Genomic DNA, 17395 nt, shown 5'->3' on the forward strand with positions numbered 1-17395 from the left:
TGTAGGTGTTACTACTAGTCTGCAAGGCTGCTACTACAAGACCGCCTACTTTTCTTCTGTGATACACTGAGACTCAAGAAACTGAACCTGCACAAGGGATTCCCTGCTTTCCTTCCTTCCCGGCCATTTGTTTCTCTGTGTCTCATGTGCAATAGCTGCTATCCATTAAAACACAAGGAGCTGTAGCTTCATCCATTTAAATTTGTTGTAGCGTAAATTAGGCAGAGTGTTGTTTAAAATGCTGTTGGTCATACTGGTGACCCCCTGTGATATATATTTATGGAATGCCCTCCCAGCAGATGTCAGACAGATAAACAGCTATGTGTCTGAAGGGAAGGTTTTAGTGCTTGATGTTGTACAGTGGTACCTCAGGTTACATACGCTTTAGGTTACATATGCTTCAGGTTACAGACTCCGGTAACCCAGAAATAGTACCTCGGGTTAAGAACTTTGCTTCAGGATGAGAACAAAAATCGCGCGGCGGGAGGCCCCATTAGCTAAAGTGGTGCTTCAGGTTAAGAACAGTTTCAGGTTAAGAACGGACCTCCGGAACGAATTAAGTACTTAACCAGAGGTACCACTGTATTGTGTTTTTACTGTTTTTTGTTGGAAGCTGCCCAGAATGGCTGGGGCAACCCAGTCAGATGGGTGGCATATAAATAATAAACTACTATTACTGTTCTGTTTTAATAATAGATACTGTTTTGTATTATTTGTTTGTTAATAGTTGCGAAAGCCTTTTTCTCTGGAAAAAACCACACACCAGCAATTCAGTAGGGGCATAATCCGGCCAAAGTTGTGCACATTTAGGCTGCAATACTATATACATTTACATTCATGGAATTTGATTCAGATTTTAATGAGAACCTTTCTGAAACAACACGCAAACTGAAAATTCGTACTTCTCCAAATTTTGTGATCCATAGACTCTTAGAGTTGGAAGGGACCCAAAGTTCATCTAGTCCAACCAAATGATGTGTACAAAACACAGATATTAGGGGAAGACTTGCATGTTTGGATACAGATATGTGTATATTAGGAGGTAAAAGGTAAAGGACCCCTGGACGGTTAAGTCCAGTCAAAGGCGACTATGGGGTTGCACAGTGCTCATCTCACTTTCAGGCCGAGGGAGCAGGTGTTTGTCTACAGACAGTTTTCCAGGAGAGATCTGCCCCAAAATGTTGGTGAATTTTTGTCAGGATCAGGTAGCAAGGGGATGGGGAAAGACTCGTCTCCAAGACCCTGGGGAGCTATTGGCAATTCCAGTAGAAGATATTGAGCTAAATGGATAAATAGTCTTACCTGGTGTAATGCAGATTCCTATGATCTTATGCTTCAAAAAGGTAGTTCAGTTGTTTTTCCAAGCATATCACATAGTTATGAGATGAAACATTTTTTGGTACCTTTTTTTAAAGCAGTAACTTATATGCAGACTTCTGGGGGTTTTGTTTTTTTAATGACTTAGAGAAGAGGAGGAGTGGCTTAATGATTAAGACAGTGACTTGTCAATCGATATTAAGCAAAGCCCTGCTCCATAGAGTGGAGAGTTAGCATATGGGTCAGCCAATCAGTGCTGTGCAAATCTGTCATCCGCTGCAAATCACAGGCTGTACACCTGCCCAATTTGGGGTGAGTGGATTTCCACAGGACTAAAGCCACATTCCTTTGCATTTCCTTTGAAATGGCGGTGGCTAATTTTAAGCAGTGATTCAAGTTTGTTTTCATTAATCTGTGTGAGACTTTCAAACGTTCGTCGTTGTTCGCCAAGAATCCACAGAAGCTCCCACGTGGATTTCTTAGGAGACCTTTACTGATTTTGTTCTCCAGGTTTTGGAAGGAAAATGTCATCCTGCAGCAATGCAGGTTCATTAAGTTCCATTGTTTTGGGAGCAAAGCCATGTCGTCTGTTTGTTTTTAAATGCGGGAGTGAGCTTTAATTAAGCAGCCCACATTTGGGTGTGCCATTTCACCAAGAATTTGCAATTAAGCATGTTGAGTGTTATTGGAGCTTATGTTTCCAAGATGTCAGATAATGATCCAAAGGGCAAGAGTGGATTTAGCTTTCTTACTCTGTATTGATGCCTCTGGTGTTATAGAAAAATGGGAGCCGGAATGGGAGCTTTGTGGACAATATCACACATCATATGGAAGCAATCCCAGGCAGGAAACTGAAACCAGTCTTGACTGTCTGGTTTGTTTTACTCACCTGTATAATGCACATGTTTCAAAAGCCACGCTTGTCTCATTCATTCATAATATTATTAGGTATACACCTAAAACATACATTAATTTTTTTCACTGGAGTGATTTTAGTAGCATAGATCAAGGTGTTTGAATGGTGTCTCACGGCTATCTGTTAGGTTAAATCATTGGTATGTATATGAGACAACTTACCAAACATTGGTAAAAAACTAGACTTCATGACACTTAAGCTTCACTCTAGGATCTTTTTTGAAAGACCAGTCAGCAGAATCTCTTGATTTGCATAATATGGTCAAATTCCTTCTCATTAAGAGAGACTGTCTTGGCACCTATGTTACGTTTTGGTTTGTTTTTTCCCCTGCTGTTTGTTTAAATGATTGCACTGTACCCATTGCTAGTCCTACTCAGAGAAGACAGACTTAAATTAATAGACATGACTAATTAGGCTTATTAATTTCAGTGGGTCTCCTCTGAGTAGGACTAACTTTAGATATAACCCAATGATTTCTAGGAAGAATGGAAGCCCTTTTCAGACTATGTAAAGAGAATTATAATATAATGAATTCCTGAGCATGATTTGAACTAGGAGACCAGAAATAATTAGAGACTACTGTATTGTGGATATTATCTGAAAGAGTGAAGATAGGTTGCAGCAATAAGGTAGTATAAGAAAAACACAACAGAAAAAGAGATGGGAAGTCAATAAAGCAAAAGAAAAAATCATTATGTATTGGAATTTTATGTGAAATTTGTGGAAATATAATAATGTGTTTTTTAAAAAGATATAACCCAATGATTTTGGTTTGATTTAGCTTCATTTTTAGGTTTCTTTTTGTTCTTACAAACAAAAAAACAAAAGAATGGCTGGAGTGTACTTACTGTAAAAATCAGTACAGTGCTACCTCAGGTTAAGTACTTAATTCGTTCCAGAGGTCCGTTCCTAAGCTGAAACTGTTCTTAACCTGAAGCACCACTTTAGCTAACGGGGCCTCCTGCTGCCGCTGCGCCACCAGAGCATGATTTCTGTTCTCATCCTGAAGCAAAGTTATTAACCCGAGGTACTATTTCTGGGTTAGCGGAGTCTGTAACCTGAAGCGTCTGTAACCCGAGGTACCACTGTAAACCACTGAGCCTCTTTGGCTTGCTGATCAGAAGGTTGGCAGTTCGAATACCCAGGACGGGGTGAGCTCCCATTGTTCTGCCCCAGCTTCTGCCAACCTAGCAGTTCAAAAGCACGTCAAAGTGCAAGTAGATAAATAGGTACTGCTGCGGCAGAAAGGGAAATGGCGTTTCCATTCGCTCTGGCTTCCACCATGGTTTTCCGTTGCACCAGAAGCAGTTTAGTCATACTGGCCACATGACCTGGAAAGCTGTCTGTGGACAAACGCCGGTCCCTACAGCCTGAAAGCGAGATGAGCACTGCAACCCCATAGTTGCCTTTGACTGGACTTAACCATCCAGGGGTCCTTTACCATTATTATTATTATTATTATTATTATTATTATTATTATAAAAATCCTCATCCATTGCTTGGTCCACTTTTGCCTCTGAAAGGTTGCCCACAAGGGAGCAAGCCTCTCTGGCTGAAAAAGGTTCCCCACTCTGTTGTAAAGAATACACCAGCCAGTGTGGTGTAGTGGTTAAGAGCTCCAAACTCTTCTTCTTATTATTCTGAGATACGTATGTGTTAAGAATTTGGACATCTGAGACCTATTATATAAAATAGTCCTATATGAAGCTGCCCAGAAGCATTAAACCCAATGGTGCTTACTTCCATGTAACCTTGTACCGGGAAACTGAAAAAAAGCAAGGGCATGATGTTGGAAATCAAAAGTATGCAGTTTGTAGCATTTCTAAGAGAGCGTGGGAGAAGCGCTGGGCAAAATTTAATTAGATTTAATCTCTGCTAGGTGCAAAACAGATTTCAGGTTGAAATAAGAGCTGTCGGGAGACAGTAGCAATAGCTGCTGTTCTTGAAAACATAGAATTTAGCAGATACTTAGATCTGTCTCCTGGACCTGTTAGTCTTACCTATAAGGCAGATAGCAGCAATAAAGTGCTCACCTTTATATTATATTAACAAAGCTGGGGATTCATTCTTTCTTATGGGTCAGAGGATGAAAATTAGCATTAAAAGGAAGTAAAAATACTATTTTCTTTTGTAAGTGGAAAATTCGAGATTATGGCATTGTGAAGTAGAAGAGTTCTAATTCATTTGACTCTGTGGCAAAAAAATAAATTTTCATATTTACAGTCAATAGAATAAGCACAGCCTGCAGAAATAAAGATAGGAAGAGGCCACAGATATCTTGCAACCAGAGGAAGAGTGTCAAAGTTTTCCCCAAAACTGCACCCGCCTCCTGTGCTACGAAAGCCTCATCGTCTTCTCATTTTTACTCCCTCTGCCAGCATTGCAGCATCTATTGTGCTCTGTTTACAACTGTAGACGATGCTCGGAGGAGTAGCATTCTATAAGGAGCTCCCAGTACCAGGCTTCATTGTTGGCAAAGAGTGGCAGTCCTTCTTTTCCATCGCAGTCGCTTACTCTATTACGAAACTAACAGGAAAGGCTTGAATGTGCAGGAATGAAGTAGATGTAGTGAATAAGCGAAGCAATCATTTTTTTTAAAAAAAAGCACAACCCCACAAACAGTGCAATTCTACGAATGCTTACTCAGAAGTAAGAGCCATTGATTTAATGGAGACTCCAGTCAGAGACTAGATGTTTACCATGTTGTTACTGGAATTCTGTGAGCTCCAACAAAATATCTATGGAATATAGTCTGTATGACAGCTGTGGCTCCATGATGGAGCATCTGCTTTGAATGCAGAAGGTTATGGGTTCAACCTTTGGCATCTCCAGTCAGGGCTGGGAGAGAACCCAGTCTGAAATCCTAGAGAGCAACTGAACCAAGGGACAAGCCTGCTAGCTCTAAATCCTGTTGCGATTCTCACATTCCTTCTGACATCCCTCAAAAATAGGGACATTTCTCACTCCCCATCTGTCAGGCTTGAGGAATTCTCTCCCTCCCCCCCCCCCCCATGGTTTCAAGAAGCAGGGAGGAAACAAGAAAGCTCTTATGATTTATTCAGTCATTACGGCAGAAGACGAAGAATCCAGTCCAGTGTGGTGTAGTGGTTAAGAGCAGCGGACTCATAATCTGGATTTGTAATCTGGTGAACCAGGTTCGATTCCCTGCTCCTCCACATGCAGCTGCTGGGTGACCTTGGGTTAGTCACACTTCTTGGAAGTCTCTCAGCCTCACTCACCTCACAGAGTGTTTGTTGTGGGGGAGGAAGGGAAAAGGAGATTGTTAGCTGCTTTGAGACTCCTTAGGGTAGTGATAAAGTGGGATATCAAATCCAAACTTCTTCTTCCTCCTCTTCCTCCATGATGGAGTTGCTCACTGTGGCTCCTCCCCCTTCCCTCTCTCCCAACAGCATCTGACCCTACAGGGGCCCCCTGTGGTCAAATGCCTCTTTGTCTGTTGCTCTTGCACCCTTAACGAATGTCACATTCTAGGGGACAGCTGATCATCCATGCTGTCTAATGAAGTGTCCGCTGGCTGCTGTGTCTCCCCCACTGTTTCTTCTAACACCTCATAACTTGGCTGCTCGCCTGTCTCTGACTTGTTATCTCCCTCGTAATTTGGCTGTAATTCAACACGGTCTCCCTCTTCCCTGTCAGCTACAGGAGAAGAAGTGGGGGGGCAATCTCCACCATTCCTCTTCCTCTTCATTCCAGTCCCTGACACCACCCAACTGACCTTTCTCAACACCCCCAATTTCTTTTGGTGTCCTCCTCAGAGCATTCCCTAGCATTCCCCTGCTTGGCAGGAGGTTGGACTCGATGGCCCTTGTGGTCTCTTCCAACTCTATGATTCTATGATTCTATTCTATGATTCTAAGTGCCATCACCACTACACCAAGGGGACACCACACACACACCCTCCAAAACACCCTTAATCCAAATTTTATCTTATTCTTTGGTAAATTAACAAAAATACACCAATAAATGGTTTTAGAAAAGGGCAAGATTAGACGAAGGCATCTGAAGTGGGGGCGGAGGGGGCGGTCCACCCCAGGTGCCACTCGGGGTGGTGACAAGATGGCCCCTGCCTCCCCCCCAGCTGTAGAGCGGCTGAGGGCATGAGCAGTCCGTATGGCCGCCACTCGAGCGGCGTCCGTACAGGCTGCTGCACATGTGCAGTTCGTACGGGATACCGCACAGGCACACCCCATACAGGATGCCGCTCGCGTAGCAGTCCATACAATCACCATGCAAGTGGCAGCCCATACAGAGTATGCATGTGCAGCATCCTGTACTGACTGCGCATGTGCGGCATCCTGTACGGTCGCTGCACGTGTGCACTCCGTACAGGATGCCCCACTCTGGGTGCCAGAGAGAGTTCCTCCGCCACGGGACTCATGTGCACAAAGCATTTTTTTGAAAAATCAATGCTCCTACTCCTTGTGCTCCCCTCAGCAACCCCTTTCTTCCCACCCAGTGGCCCTGCCCTCTGCCTGCCCCTCAGAGCCGATGCATCCGCTGGGGCTTGGTCATGGCAGCAGCGGCCTCTCTTTCTCCTCACCTGCTCTCCGGCAGCCGCTATGAGCTGCCCAAAGGAGGAGGCCAGTGGCGACGGCCATGGAGAGGCAACTGGATGCTCCCTCACAGCCACAGCCATTGCTCAGGAGAAGTGCCAGCTCATTCTCCTCCCCAAGCTCAACAGCGGCAACACTGGTGCAGGGGAATAGGGGCATTCCAGGGTCAAATCAGAAGCCAGGGTGGCTTTTGTAATTCCGGGACTGTCCCTGGGAAATCAGGACACTTGAACGGTATGTTTCCATTGCCTTCCAGCTCATGGAGGGTGACTGTCTGAGCAGGGAGTCTTCTGTCCTTGTGGAGACACCACTTCAGGCAGCCGCCCTCCACGAATTGGAGGAGGATGGAGTCGCAGAGTTGGCAGCGTCATCCCCCTCATATGATTAATTAACCCTAAATACACATGTCTGAAGAGGGCTTAGGTTCCACTGTTTTTAAATAAAACATGGGTTGCTACTTGTGCCTTAGATGAACGAACCACAGGCAAATAAAATAAAATGGTGATTTCAAAAATGATTATGATGATTATGATGAGACTTGAATAAGATGATTGAATGAGAAGTAGTTTCTCTGTGATTGTGTTTCGGGTAGGGTCGATTTCTTCATAGCAATAGATGCTGGCATGTTCCTGATGTGGGGTTGTTGTTTTTCCAAGCCAAAACCTGAGTCAGCAAGAAATTAAGAGAAAACCATTTGAATCTCCTGCTCTTAACCTGCATCTTTCAGGTATACAAATAATAGCACGTTGTAAATATTTGTATTCGTGACACATTTGAGGAAATGTGTGTTTAAAAGGTAGAAGCCTTACTGAGCACACTTGACTGCAGTTATTGTTTGCACTTGTCAGCAAAATACCACATGCTGTAATTTTCCTTTGTTTGGGCTGTGTTCTGGTATTTATTTCATGTTAGCACCAAACGTAAATTCTTCCCTGTAGCCTGAGTATAAACTGTAACATTGTGAAGCTTTCTTAAAAGGAAAGGATCTACAGTATTGTATATGCTTTGGAAAGGCCCAGTGTATGCTACAGATACTGAGAAGACCACAGCAGTGTAATAAATGTCCCTGGCTAAGGGATTCAGATGGCTATTTGCTGAGTGAGAGAATCTACATACCGTACATAGCCTCACCATCCAGCAAATGAATGAAGAACTTTCTGTCCCTAGTATTCAGCCACATTACAGAACTGTTGCTGATATTGCTGCTGCTCCAGCCCAAGTCCCAGTATAATTCACCTCCTGATCGAATCGGGCATCTCTGCATTCTACCAACAGCATAGACACAGCTGGAAGAAACATCAACACATAATTAAGTAGGAAGGGCTGAGCTGTGCACTCTGCATTTTCTGTTCCATTTGTCTCTGTGTTTTTTTCAGAAGCTTTCACTGCATCCTATCATACCACTGGGTGCTAAGTGTTGAGATTCTTTACGCTATAGAATCCGACGAAAGAATCCACATATCGCCAAGCCTTTTGGATCTTGCCTTCCTTTTCAAGGAGGGCTCCACCATGCTGAATGAAGTCACTTCTGAAGAACGTCAGATGCAATTCTGTTTGATGATGATTTAGCAAACATGTTTATTATTGCATCTCCATAAACAAATTTATTAATACCTATGCTTCATCTATACAGATACCATTTTCCACTTAGATAATACATTCATTTAGTGGTTAGTTTTTGCTGCTACAGTGGCACCTCACAAGATGAATGCCTCGCAAGACAAAAAACTCGCAAGACGAAAGAGTTTTTTGAGTTGCTTCGCAAGACGAATTTCCCTATGGGCTTGCTTCGCAAGACGAGAACGTCTTGCGCCTTTTTCTTAAAACCGTCAATGCATTCCTATGGGAAACCGTCAATGCATTTCCTATGGGAAACCGTGCTTCGCAAGACGAAAAAACTCGCAGAACGAATTAAATTCATCTTGCGAGGCACCACTGTATATGCTTTCTGCTGTTTTAATCCAAAAAAATGTGGGTAGAAGAAAAACGACAACCACATGCTATTATTTAAATGTTGTCCAATAGTTTGAACAGTCAACAAGTAAATTCTTGTTGTATGGTTTCACTTACTCAGAGGTAGCTGGCCAAGAGGTTGTTTAAGACCAACCCTAGTATGTTGCATTCCTAAACAGAGTCACATGCTATAGAGTAAGCCTCATTGAACTTACTGGGACTTTCTTCCCAGTGAGTTTTCTAGCACTCACTAGAAATATGTAATCGAATCTTAACCTCACATTTAACCCAACATTCAAGACACTATTTTGGTGGTGGTGTTGCTTAGTCTCTGTAAGACACCTTGATTTTATTTTATTTTTAAGATGATGATGATTATGATTTTGTCTATACTGCTTTATATTGTTAAGAAAAAAACGTCAAAGTGCTTTACAGCACATAAAACATAAAATAAAACAACCCCGAATAAAATATTACTGAAGAAAGTCAAATACAAATTGTACATTCAAAACAACAAAATTAACAGGAAGCTAAAATATTATCCTAAAGATTTCAAAATAATACATTATAAAGGACAGCAACTACAGAATACACATTTAGCACAGCAATACATATTTATTAAACATTTCAGAAGAAAATGTTACTAAAGGAAGTTGAATATAAAATGCACATTTAAAACAGCACGATTAACAAGAGAATAAAATATTATGCAACACAGAACATATCTGCTGCTGTTGCTTCCCGTCCTGCTAATGGTGGTTCATAGTGAGTAGCATCTCAGACTCACAGACCCGGCTCTGCACTAAGAGACAGCCAACATGGTCTCTGGCCTCTTAAGCAGCCTCAGCTTCTGTAGCTGGAGTCAGTCAGGACCTCACCCTCCCAGGCCAGTTGGAAGAAGGCCTGCAAGGCAGGGTGCAGGTCTTCCAGGACTCACAGCCAAAATGAATCCTAAAGTCCAGCCCAAAGCATGATCCTTTTGTTTATTCCACGTCAAATCGACAAGGGATGGCAAAATTCTGTTTTCCTTGCAGGGTGGGGGGCTTCAAACATGAACTTGAGTGCAAAGCACTCAAAAGTAGGGAGTCTTCATAATAAAGTTGATGCCATCTTTCAGTAAATATATTTCTGCCATGGAGCACAAACAGAGCACCTAGGGCTGGGCAAAATTCCCCCAGTCGATTGCCGCCCCCTACTCTGTGCAGGTGATGCCCCCAGGTTTGTAGTGGTTGGGGGGGGGGTGTTGCATTTTTGCATGGAAGTGGGTACACATTCTTTTCTTTTTGCAACTGTAAGGACTGCCAGCTTCCAGGGACAGATCTTGCGGTCTCAAATTTCAGCAGTGCCCTATGTGTGACACTAAAATTTGGCACCCCTCTGCCTCTCGTGCTCCAGTTGGTGCATCCCTGGTAGTACAGTGGTACCTCTGGTTAAGAACTTAATTCATTCTGGAGGTCCGTTCTTAACCTGAAACTGTTCTTAACTTGAGGTACCACTTTAGCTAATGGGGCCTCCCGCTGCCGCTGCCATGCGATTTCTGTTCTCATCCTGAAGCAAAGTTCTTAAGCTGAGGTACTATTTCTGGGTTAGCAGAGTCCGTAACCTGAAGTGTCTGTAACCTGAAGTGTCTGTAACCCGAGGTACCACTGTATCCCCAAGAGTCCACACCCAGTGCAACCGAACCAATCGTGCTCCCCTAAATCTGCCTCTGCAGCTTTCTGACACCCGTTATTTCATTTTCCTCACAGCAATCTGGTTAAAGGTGTTGTGAGAAAAACAAAATGGCAGCCACCATGAAAACGGGACATGGGGAAGGCTCCCCAAACTGTAGGGTGGAGCCCTTTTGAGGGAGGTTGCAGCCTATTCCCCTCACAGAGCTACAATTCTCAGAGTGGTCTACCAGTCAAAAGGGAATTGTAGTTCAGGGTGTGGGTGTATATATGAAGGAGTAAGGGCCTTCTAGCAACTTCCATTACCTTGAACAATCTACAGTTCCCATGATACTTTGGGGTAGCCATGACTGCTCAAAGTGGCATGACACTTAAACGTATTGTGCGGATTGGGCCTAAATAAATAAACAAAATAAACCTTGTGAAAACTAGGGCCACCTGAATTCTGCAGGTTGTTTGCCAAGTGGCAACATGGGACCATACTTGTAAGCAAGCCTTGCCGTTCCCCCTGTTTTGTTTGCTTTTTAATCTCTTACGTAATCCTATACTTTGGCTGGCAGCTTCCTGGACACTTGTTTGCTCTCCTGGGGGGGGGGTATCCTTTGCAGTGTTCAAGGTATATAAGGACACGCACGCACGCACATGCACACGCAACAGGGCTTGTGTCCCTTTAACTCGGTTGTTAGGTTGTGTACCCGCCGTTTCCCCCGGGGGACTCTGCTCTCGGTTGCTGCTCCCATAGCTGAGTCTGAGAGACAGAGAGACGGAGACAGAGAGACAGAGAGGGGAGACAAATATCTTCTCTTCCTCAGCAAAAAAGTAGCTAGTCCTTAGCTGACATGTTATTTCCCTGAAAGCCTGGCTGTTTTGTGAGGCAGGTGGAGACAGTGGCACAGATGTATCTGGTGGCTTCTGTTCTACAAAGGCTCTGCTTCTGTCTCTCTTTCTAAAAATATACATATAAATTTGTATCTGAAATTCCTTGCTGCTTCCAGCCTCTCTACCTCTCTCTGACAGGCAATTTCTCTTCTCTTTTTCCCCCCCACCCACCCTCTTTTGCCAAGGAAAAAAGGAAAAGGCAGACGGAAATAGAAAGGAAGAGGCAACAGCTCGAAGACCAAATACTTCAGCTGCAGCATTTCAAGGTAAGGAGCTGAGTTGTGGGGGGAGCTGCTGGGTTGACCAGAGCTGTTTTGTTATTAGACATGCAGATCACACGTTGGAGAGCTGCAAAGAGCCTGTTCCGACATGAAGCAGCCTGCTCTGCCAGAGCTGTGTCTGTTCCAGCTAATCAGATCCTCCCCAGGTCTCTTTGCTGTGTGTGAGATTCTCAGTTACACAGCCCCATGTTTCTGAAAAGGATGGGGCAGAGCAGAGATGGGAAAGGTGTGGAATCTGGGGGGTGGGGGTGGGGAGCAGTGAGAGGAAGGCATATGCTGCACGCAGCTTTATTGCCACAAATTCATTCTTCGTTTTATACCTCTGAAATGCAATGGATGTGGATTTGGGTGTGTTCGCTGCATTGCTTAAATGGTTTGCTTGACGGCTCTACAGATGCTCAGCGTTTTTTTCCTGTCTCTTGATTACTATAGTATTTAGTCGTTACATTTTGTGTGTCTGTGTGTTTGCTTCCGTGTATCAAATTGCCTGATATATTGATCCGAAATAGGTGTTTGGCACCATGCCATATAGACATGGAAGTCTAATCTGTGTCGACATCCAGAAATTAAGGGATTGTGGGTTGGAAACTTTGGGAGGTATATCCTGAAACGTGGATCAATTTCCCCACCTCACTTACCTGGGTCTCACCAGTCCAGATTTTTCCAAACACCAGATATACCTTGCAGAGGGATCATAGCTCAGGGCAGAGCCCCTGCTTCCCTTGCAGAAGGACTAGGCATCTCCAAAGGATCGTTTTGGAGAAAGATCTCTGCTCAGAATCCTGGAGAGTTGCTGCTGGAGTGTCTAACCTCATGCAGGAGATCTCCCTGCCTTTACACACTCCAGTATGCTGAGCCCCTTTCTGTTGAAAGCAAACAGAGCCTGAGCTGGGAGCCTGGTGCTGTAAGGATGTTAAAAGATTAGCAGCGTTCAGCTTGGTCAGTGACTGGATGGGATTTCCTGGGAATCTCCACACAAGTGGCTCTGAATTTCCCAAAGGGAGCATAGGATATGATTGTAAATAAATAAACAAATAGATGAATACACACAGAGAGAAAGACACTTGTCCAAAGCTTACATGTGATGTGTCCCAATGTCCACTCAAATAGCTGGCAGCTGCAGGCATTCAGCACCTGCTAAGACTGAGACTAGCAATGCATTTCCCCCTCCAGGCAGTGTTGTATTTTTATGCCATAAATTCCACACATGTGTATTTGTTGGGGAGCAGGAAGAAAGTTTCCATCCAGGGCGCTGCTAAAGGAAGGAGGTTCCTATGTTGTGGATCAGGTCTACTTCACGGATAATTTTATTTGTAGGTCTGGAAATGGATGTGATCTCAATTTCAGGCCCATGTGGCACCTTTAAGACTAAGCAATTCAGGCTGCAATCCTGTACATACCAGGGAGCAAGACCTATGGAATTCAGTGGGGCTTACTTCTGAATAATATATGGTTTCTTTGGCATGAAGCCGCACTAGAAATTGGGATAGCAGAGACCCCTCTGAACCAAGGTGAGACACTTAGATGCAATGTTTAAGTGTCTACTGTTTCTTTGAAAAGAAAGGCATTAGGAGGAGAACCAGAACAGGTGGGGGGCGCAGAACTTTTCTTCCAGCAGAGAAGCAACCATGATGGCAGGGACTCCTTCTGAACCAAAATAAGACACTTTTCTGTTCAGTTAAGCGCTAACTGTTGCAATAAGTGATCGTTTGCAAGGGAGGAGGACGGGGAGAAAATCACAGCAACTTGGCCATGCCCCTGTGACCTCCTAGCAGCCCCAACAGGTCTAGTGGGCGCCAGCTGCTACTCCCTATAAGGCAGGTCAGTATTGTTTTCATATTTCAGATTAGGGGCTCTGTCCTGCTTGCCCTGTTCACCAAGCCAACCTTCTCTCCTTGCCAACTCCCCACCCTTTGCAACTCATGCTGTGGCAGTATCATGGCCAATGAGCTTAATATGAAGCATGATTATTGCTTCTTCCACCCGTTGTGACTTTTTCAGCTCCTCCCCCCCAATCACCTACAGCTTTTTCCTTCACAGAGCAGCTTGCTCAATTGCTCTGTGAAGCTCCTCTCCTCTCTCCCAGTGTGGTGTAGTGGTTAAGAGCGGTAGACTCATAATCTGGTGAACCGGGTTCGCATCTCCGTTCCTCCACATGCAGCTGCTGGGTGGCCTTGGGCTAGTCACACTTCTTGGAAGTCTCTCAGCCGCACTCACCTCACAGAGTATTTGTTGTGGAGGAGGAAGGGAAAGGAGAATGTTAGCCGCTTTGAGACTCCTTCGGGTAGTGATAAAGCGGGATATCAAATCCAAACTCCTCCTCCTCTTCTCCTTCTTCTCCCCACCCTTGCAGGCACATTTAAGGGAGGGGCAGGCACTCCATCCAGTAGCTTGCTAAACTTCTGGGTGAAGGGCCCCCACCTCATTAAACAGTTCCTCATGCTGCAGTTGGCATAGACACCTATTGGTGGCCACAGGAACTGCAGAGCTTGGCAACAGTCTACATTTTTATTTATATAGGAAGATATGGGCAAGGCGAGGGCTAACTTGACTGAAGCCACTTACCAGGTTCCCAGTAGATGCAATAATCAAACGAAAGGCTTCCTGAGCTATGGTTTACTCTCTGCACTACAGTAAAACTAAGTCAAATTTCATGGCATAAACAAAACCTGGAATCTGTTGCAGTGCCAGAGTTTGGGTAATGCTGCACACTAACTTGTTTCCATACATTTGATGTGTCTGCAGTACTATACCCCACTGACCTCTATGGGACTTACTTCTGTGTAATACTGCATTGCAAATCTCCATCGGGCCATTCTGTATTTTACTGGATGCCTTTGTTGTTGCTCTCCCCCAACCCCACTTTTTTTTTTTATAAACTAAGCATAATGAATTTGTCTGAATAATTGATTATAGCCTAAGCAAATACTCCATCAGTGTCACTACAGCCTTCCTGGTGGCATATATTGGCTGCTGTGCTATCAGGAAATAACATGATTGCATTTCCATGGTGCAACAGGAGTTGCCATTTCACTCAGACCACTATGAGATCCAGGAAATATTTTTCTCCTCTTTCTTTTGAGCTTTCATTTCATAAGGTAAAGGACAACTTTCCCACTATTTCTGCAGGAAGTCAAGGGTGACATTTCAGCAAATTTCAGAGGAGGAGGCAAAACCAGTAGCAAATGCGGTGCCCCCACTAATGCCGCTCATCGGAATTTGGACAACTAATGGCTGCCATTTTGCCCTCCCAGGATTCCTTAGGGTGAAAGCCGGAAGGATTTCCCTCACTCTGATTGGCTTCACAGTGATGCTCTGTGACACAGCCTTACTGTGAAGCCAAACTGCAGGGAACGCTTTCTGCTCTCAGTCAGGGGAATTCTGGGAAATGGGAAAGTAGGAAACTGTTACCTGCCAAGACCTTGAAACAGGCAGCAGAAGTTATAATGAAAGTAAGCCAGATTCAGGAAACTATTTGCCCCACCTAAATACCCCAAGTTTTGACTAAAAATTCTTTCAGCAAAATCTTTGGCTGGGAATAGATGAGAAATTCATTCACATTCTAATGTGAAGTTGCCCAATTACCGGTTTCCAAACCAATACATGCCCCGAAACACAGCTAGCTTTTGAAATCTGCACTTCTCCAAATAGTATAATGTCATTCTCCAACCCCCCCAAAAATACATACAAAGAAAGTTTATATTCAAATCAGTGTTTGAAATTCCCCTTTTTGCTACTGGCATGGGTCCAATTGTGACCATGCAGAGATTTCTGGGCTCCAGGTTGGCAACTGATATCTCCATTGAACCAGCTGAAAGGTGTTCATATTATGGTCCTCCACTACCGCATGAATCATGGACCCCTTGCTGGGCATCTTAGTCCTCCATCATCACTTCAAAGAAAGTGCAGGGATGAGTACAGATCTATTTGACTGTGCTGCACCCTTTCCACAGGCCACCCAAATAGAATTCCGTTGAAAAACCTCTGCCTTAGTCCATTGTTAATACCATTTCCATTTCCACTGTGTGTTTCCTTCTCGCATGCTGGGACAAGTGAATTGTTGTAAGAGCAAGCTACAGTCAAGCAGTGTAGTTGAGATCATAGGACTGTAGTGTTGGAAGGGACCCGAAGGCTCACCTAATCCAACCCCCTAGTCACCCCTAGTCTGTTGTTGCGAACGTAACCTAGGTTTAAGGTACCATTTGGTGCTTAGCTTATATATCTGTGTTTCTAACACTGCTCAGAATTAAACCAGACTGAGCTTAATAGGACATACTCCCAGGTAAGTGTGCATTGCAATCTTCTACTCCCGAGTTGCCCATCACCCCTGCAACACATCATCTCTGATAACTGGCCATACTGGCTGAAGTTGACATTCATAACATCTGTATGGTGAAGGTTGGTATATAGGATTGCACCAAGAGGACGCGGGTGGCACTGTGGTCTAAACCACTGAGCCTCTGGGCTTGCCAGTCAGAAGGTCGGTGGTTTGAATCCACACAATAGGGTGAGCTCCTGTTGCTCTGCCTCAGTTCCTGCCAACCTAGCAGTTCGAAAGCACACCAGTGCAAATAGATGAATAGGTACCGCTGTGGCGGGAAGGTAAATGGCGTTTCCATGAGCTCTGGTTTCCATCACGGTGTTCCATTGCACCAGAAGCGGTTTAGTCATGCTGGCCACATGACCTAGAAAGCTGTCTGTGGACAAACGCCAGCTCCCTCAGCCTGAAAGCAAGATGAGCACTGCAACCCCATAGTTGCCTTTGACTGGACTTAACCATCCATGGGTCCTTTACCTTTTTACCTTTATAGGATTGAACCAGTCTGAGTGCAGTGAACATTTTGAAAATGTCATTTCCCCTTTTTTTAGTATTTCGCCATATAGATGTAGTTTTGTAATTGACACTGTAGGGCAAACTCTGCTACGGAGGGTCCCATGGCTATAATTTCTGGGTTCAATGAGGAGTGTTTATCCCTACATTGTAGTAGTATTTCAGCAGCAGTTAATTTTGCACTGGGATTCTATTGCATATTTTTCATAGGTTTGATTAAATAAATCTGATACATTAATGAGGGTTTTGAATACTTGAGTGAGTGTTTGAGGGCAGATAGACAGCAGCAACTCAAAGCTTCTGTGCTGGGTTACCTGGAGTTCTGAACAGTTCACACCCACCTTCAATTGGATACATAGCAATTATCCCTTTTTTGTTGTTTGGTTAGTTTTACTCCTCTTAATTACCTACAAAAGGCTATGGTGTAAAGGAGCATCTCCAAGGTGATTTTGATTATTTAAAGAGGATCCTAATAACGCTGTGCTGGAAAATTTCTTATTGCTGTAGAGCGTTCTTAAATTAATGAGAAAAGAAATTGCATTTGAAAATTATCAAAAGCAAGTGGGGATTTTAGAAAAATTGGCATGGGTGAAGTGTACAGCACTTACCTTACTTTCTAAGCGGTTGAAGGATTTTGTGAGTGTTCGTTATTTCATTCCACAAATAATTTATCTTATTTTTTTGTATTCTGCAGCCTTTCTGGGTGCCCACGCTTCCTGAAACCTTATTATATCCTTAGCTGAGCTTTCCATTTAGCCCAGGAAGGCAGTGGCATGGCCTGGATAGACTCAGAGGGGAACCGACTGGGGAACCCCCAAGAAAAGAAGGCTCAGAGTACAGGGATTGGTGGTGGGGAAATGATGAGAGGTCAGAAGGAGAAGAGGGAAGAGACTGGAAGGAGGAGGTGCTGGGAGCTGAAGAGATAACAGGGTTTAGTGAGCCAGGAGCATCTGTGGCAGAGAGAAATCTAGAAG

General features: G+C 44.1%; 1 protein-coding gene across 5 annotated transcripts in view; it reads left to right on the forward strand.

Annotated features, from left to right (window-relative positions):
• PALM2AKAP2 (PALM2 and AKAP2 fusion) overlaps positions 1-17395 on the forward strand; it is a 216475-nt gene that overhangs the window by 25804 nt on the left and 173276 nt on the right. For all 5 annotated transcript variants that reach the window (XR_014506277.1, XM_083419494.1, XM_083419505.1 and 2 more), the window contains exon 2: positions 11495-11575. Coding sequence is in view for 4 of the 5 variants with exons in the window: in XM_083419494.1 (XP_083275620.1) it covers positions 11495-11575 (81 nt within the window). In the remaining variant the exon portion in view is untranslated. The remainder of the gene's footprint in view (positions 1-11494; positions 11576-17395) is intronic.

The sequence above is a fragment of the Podarcis tiliguerta genome (assembly GCF_965153285.1).
Source record: "Podarcis tiliguerta genome assembly, chromosome: 17".
NCBI classification, from domain to species: domain Eukaryota; kingdom Metazoa; phylum Chordata; class Lepidosauria; order Squamata; family Lacertidae; genus Podarcis; species Podarcis tiliguerta.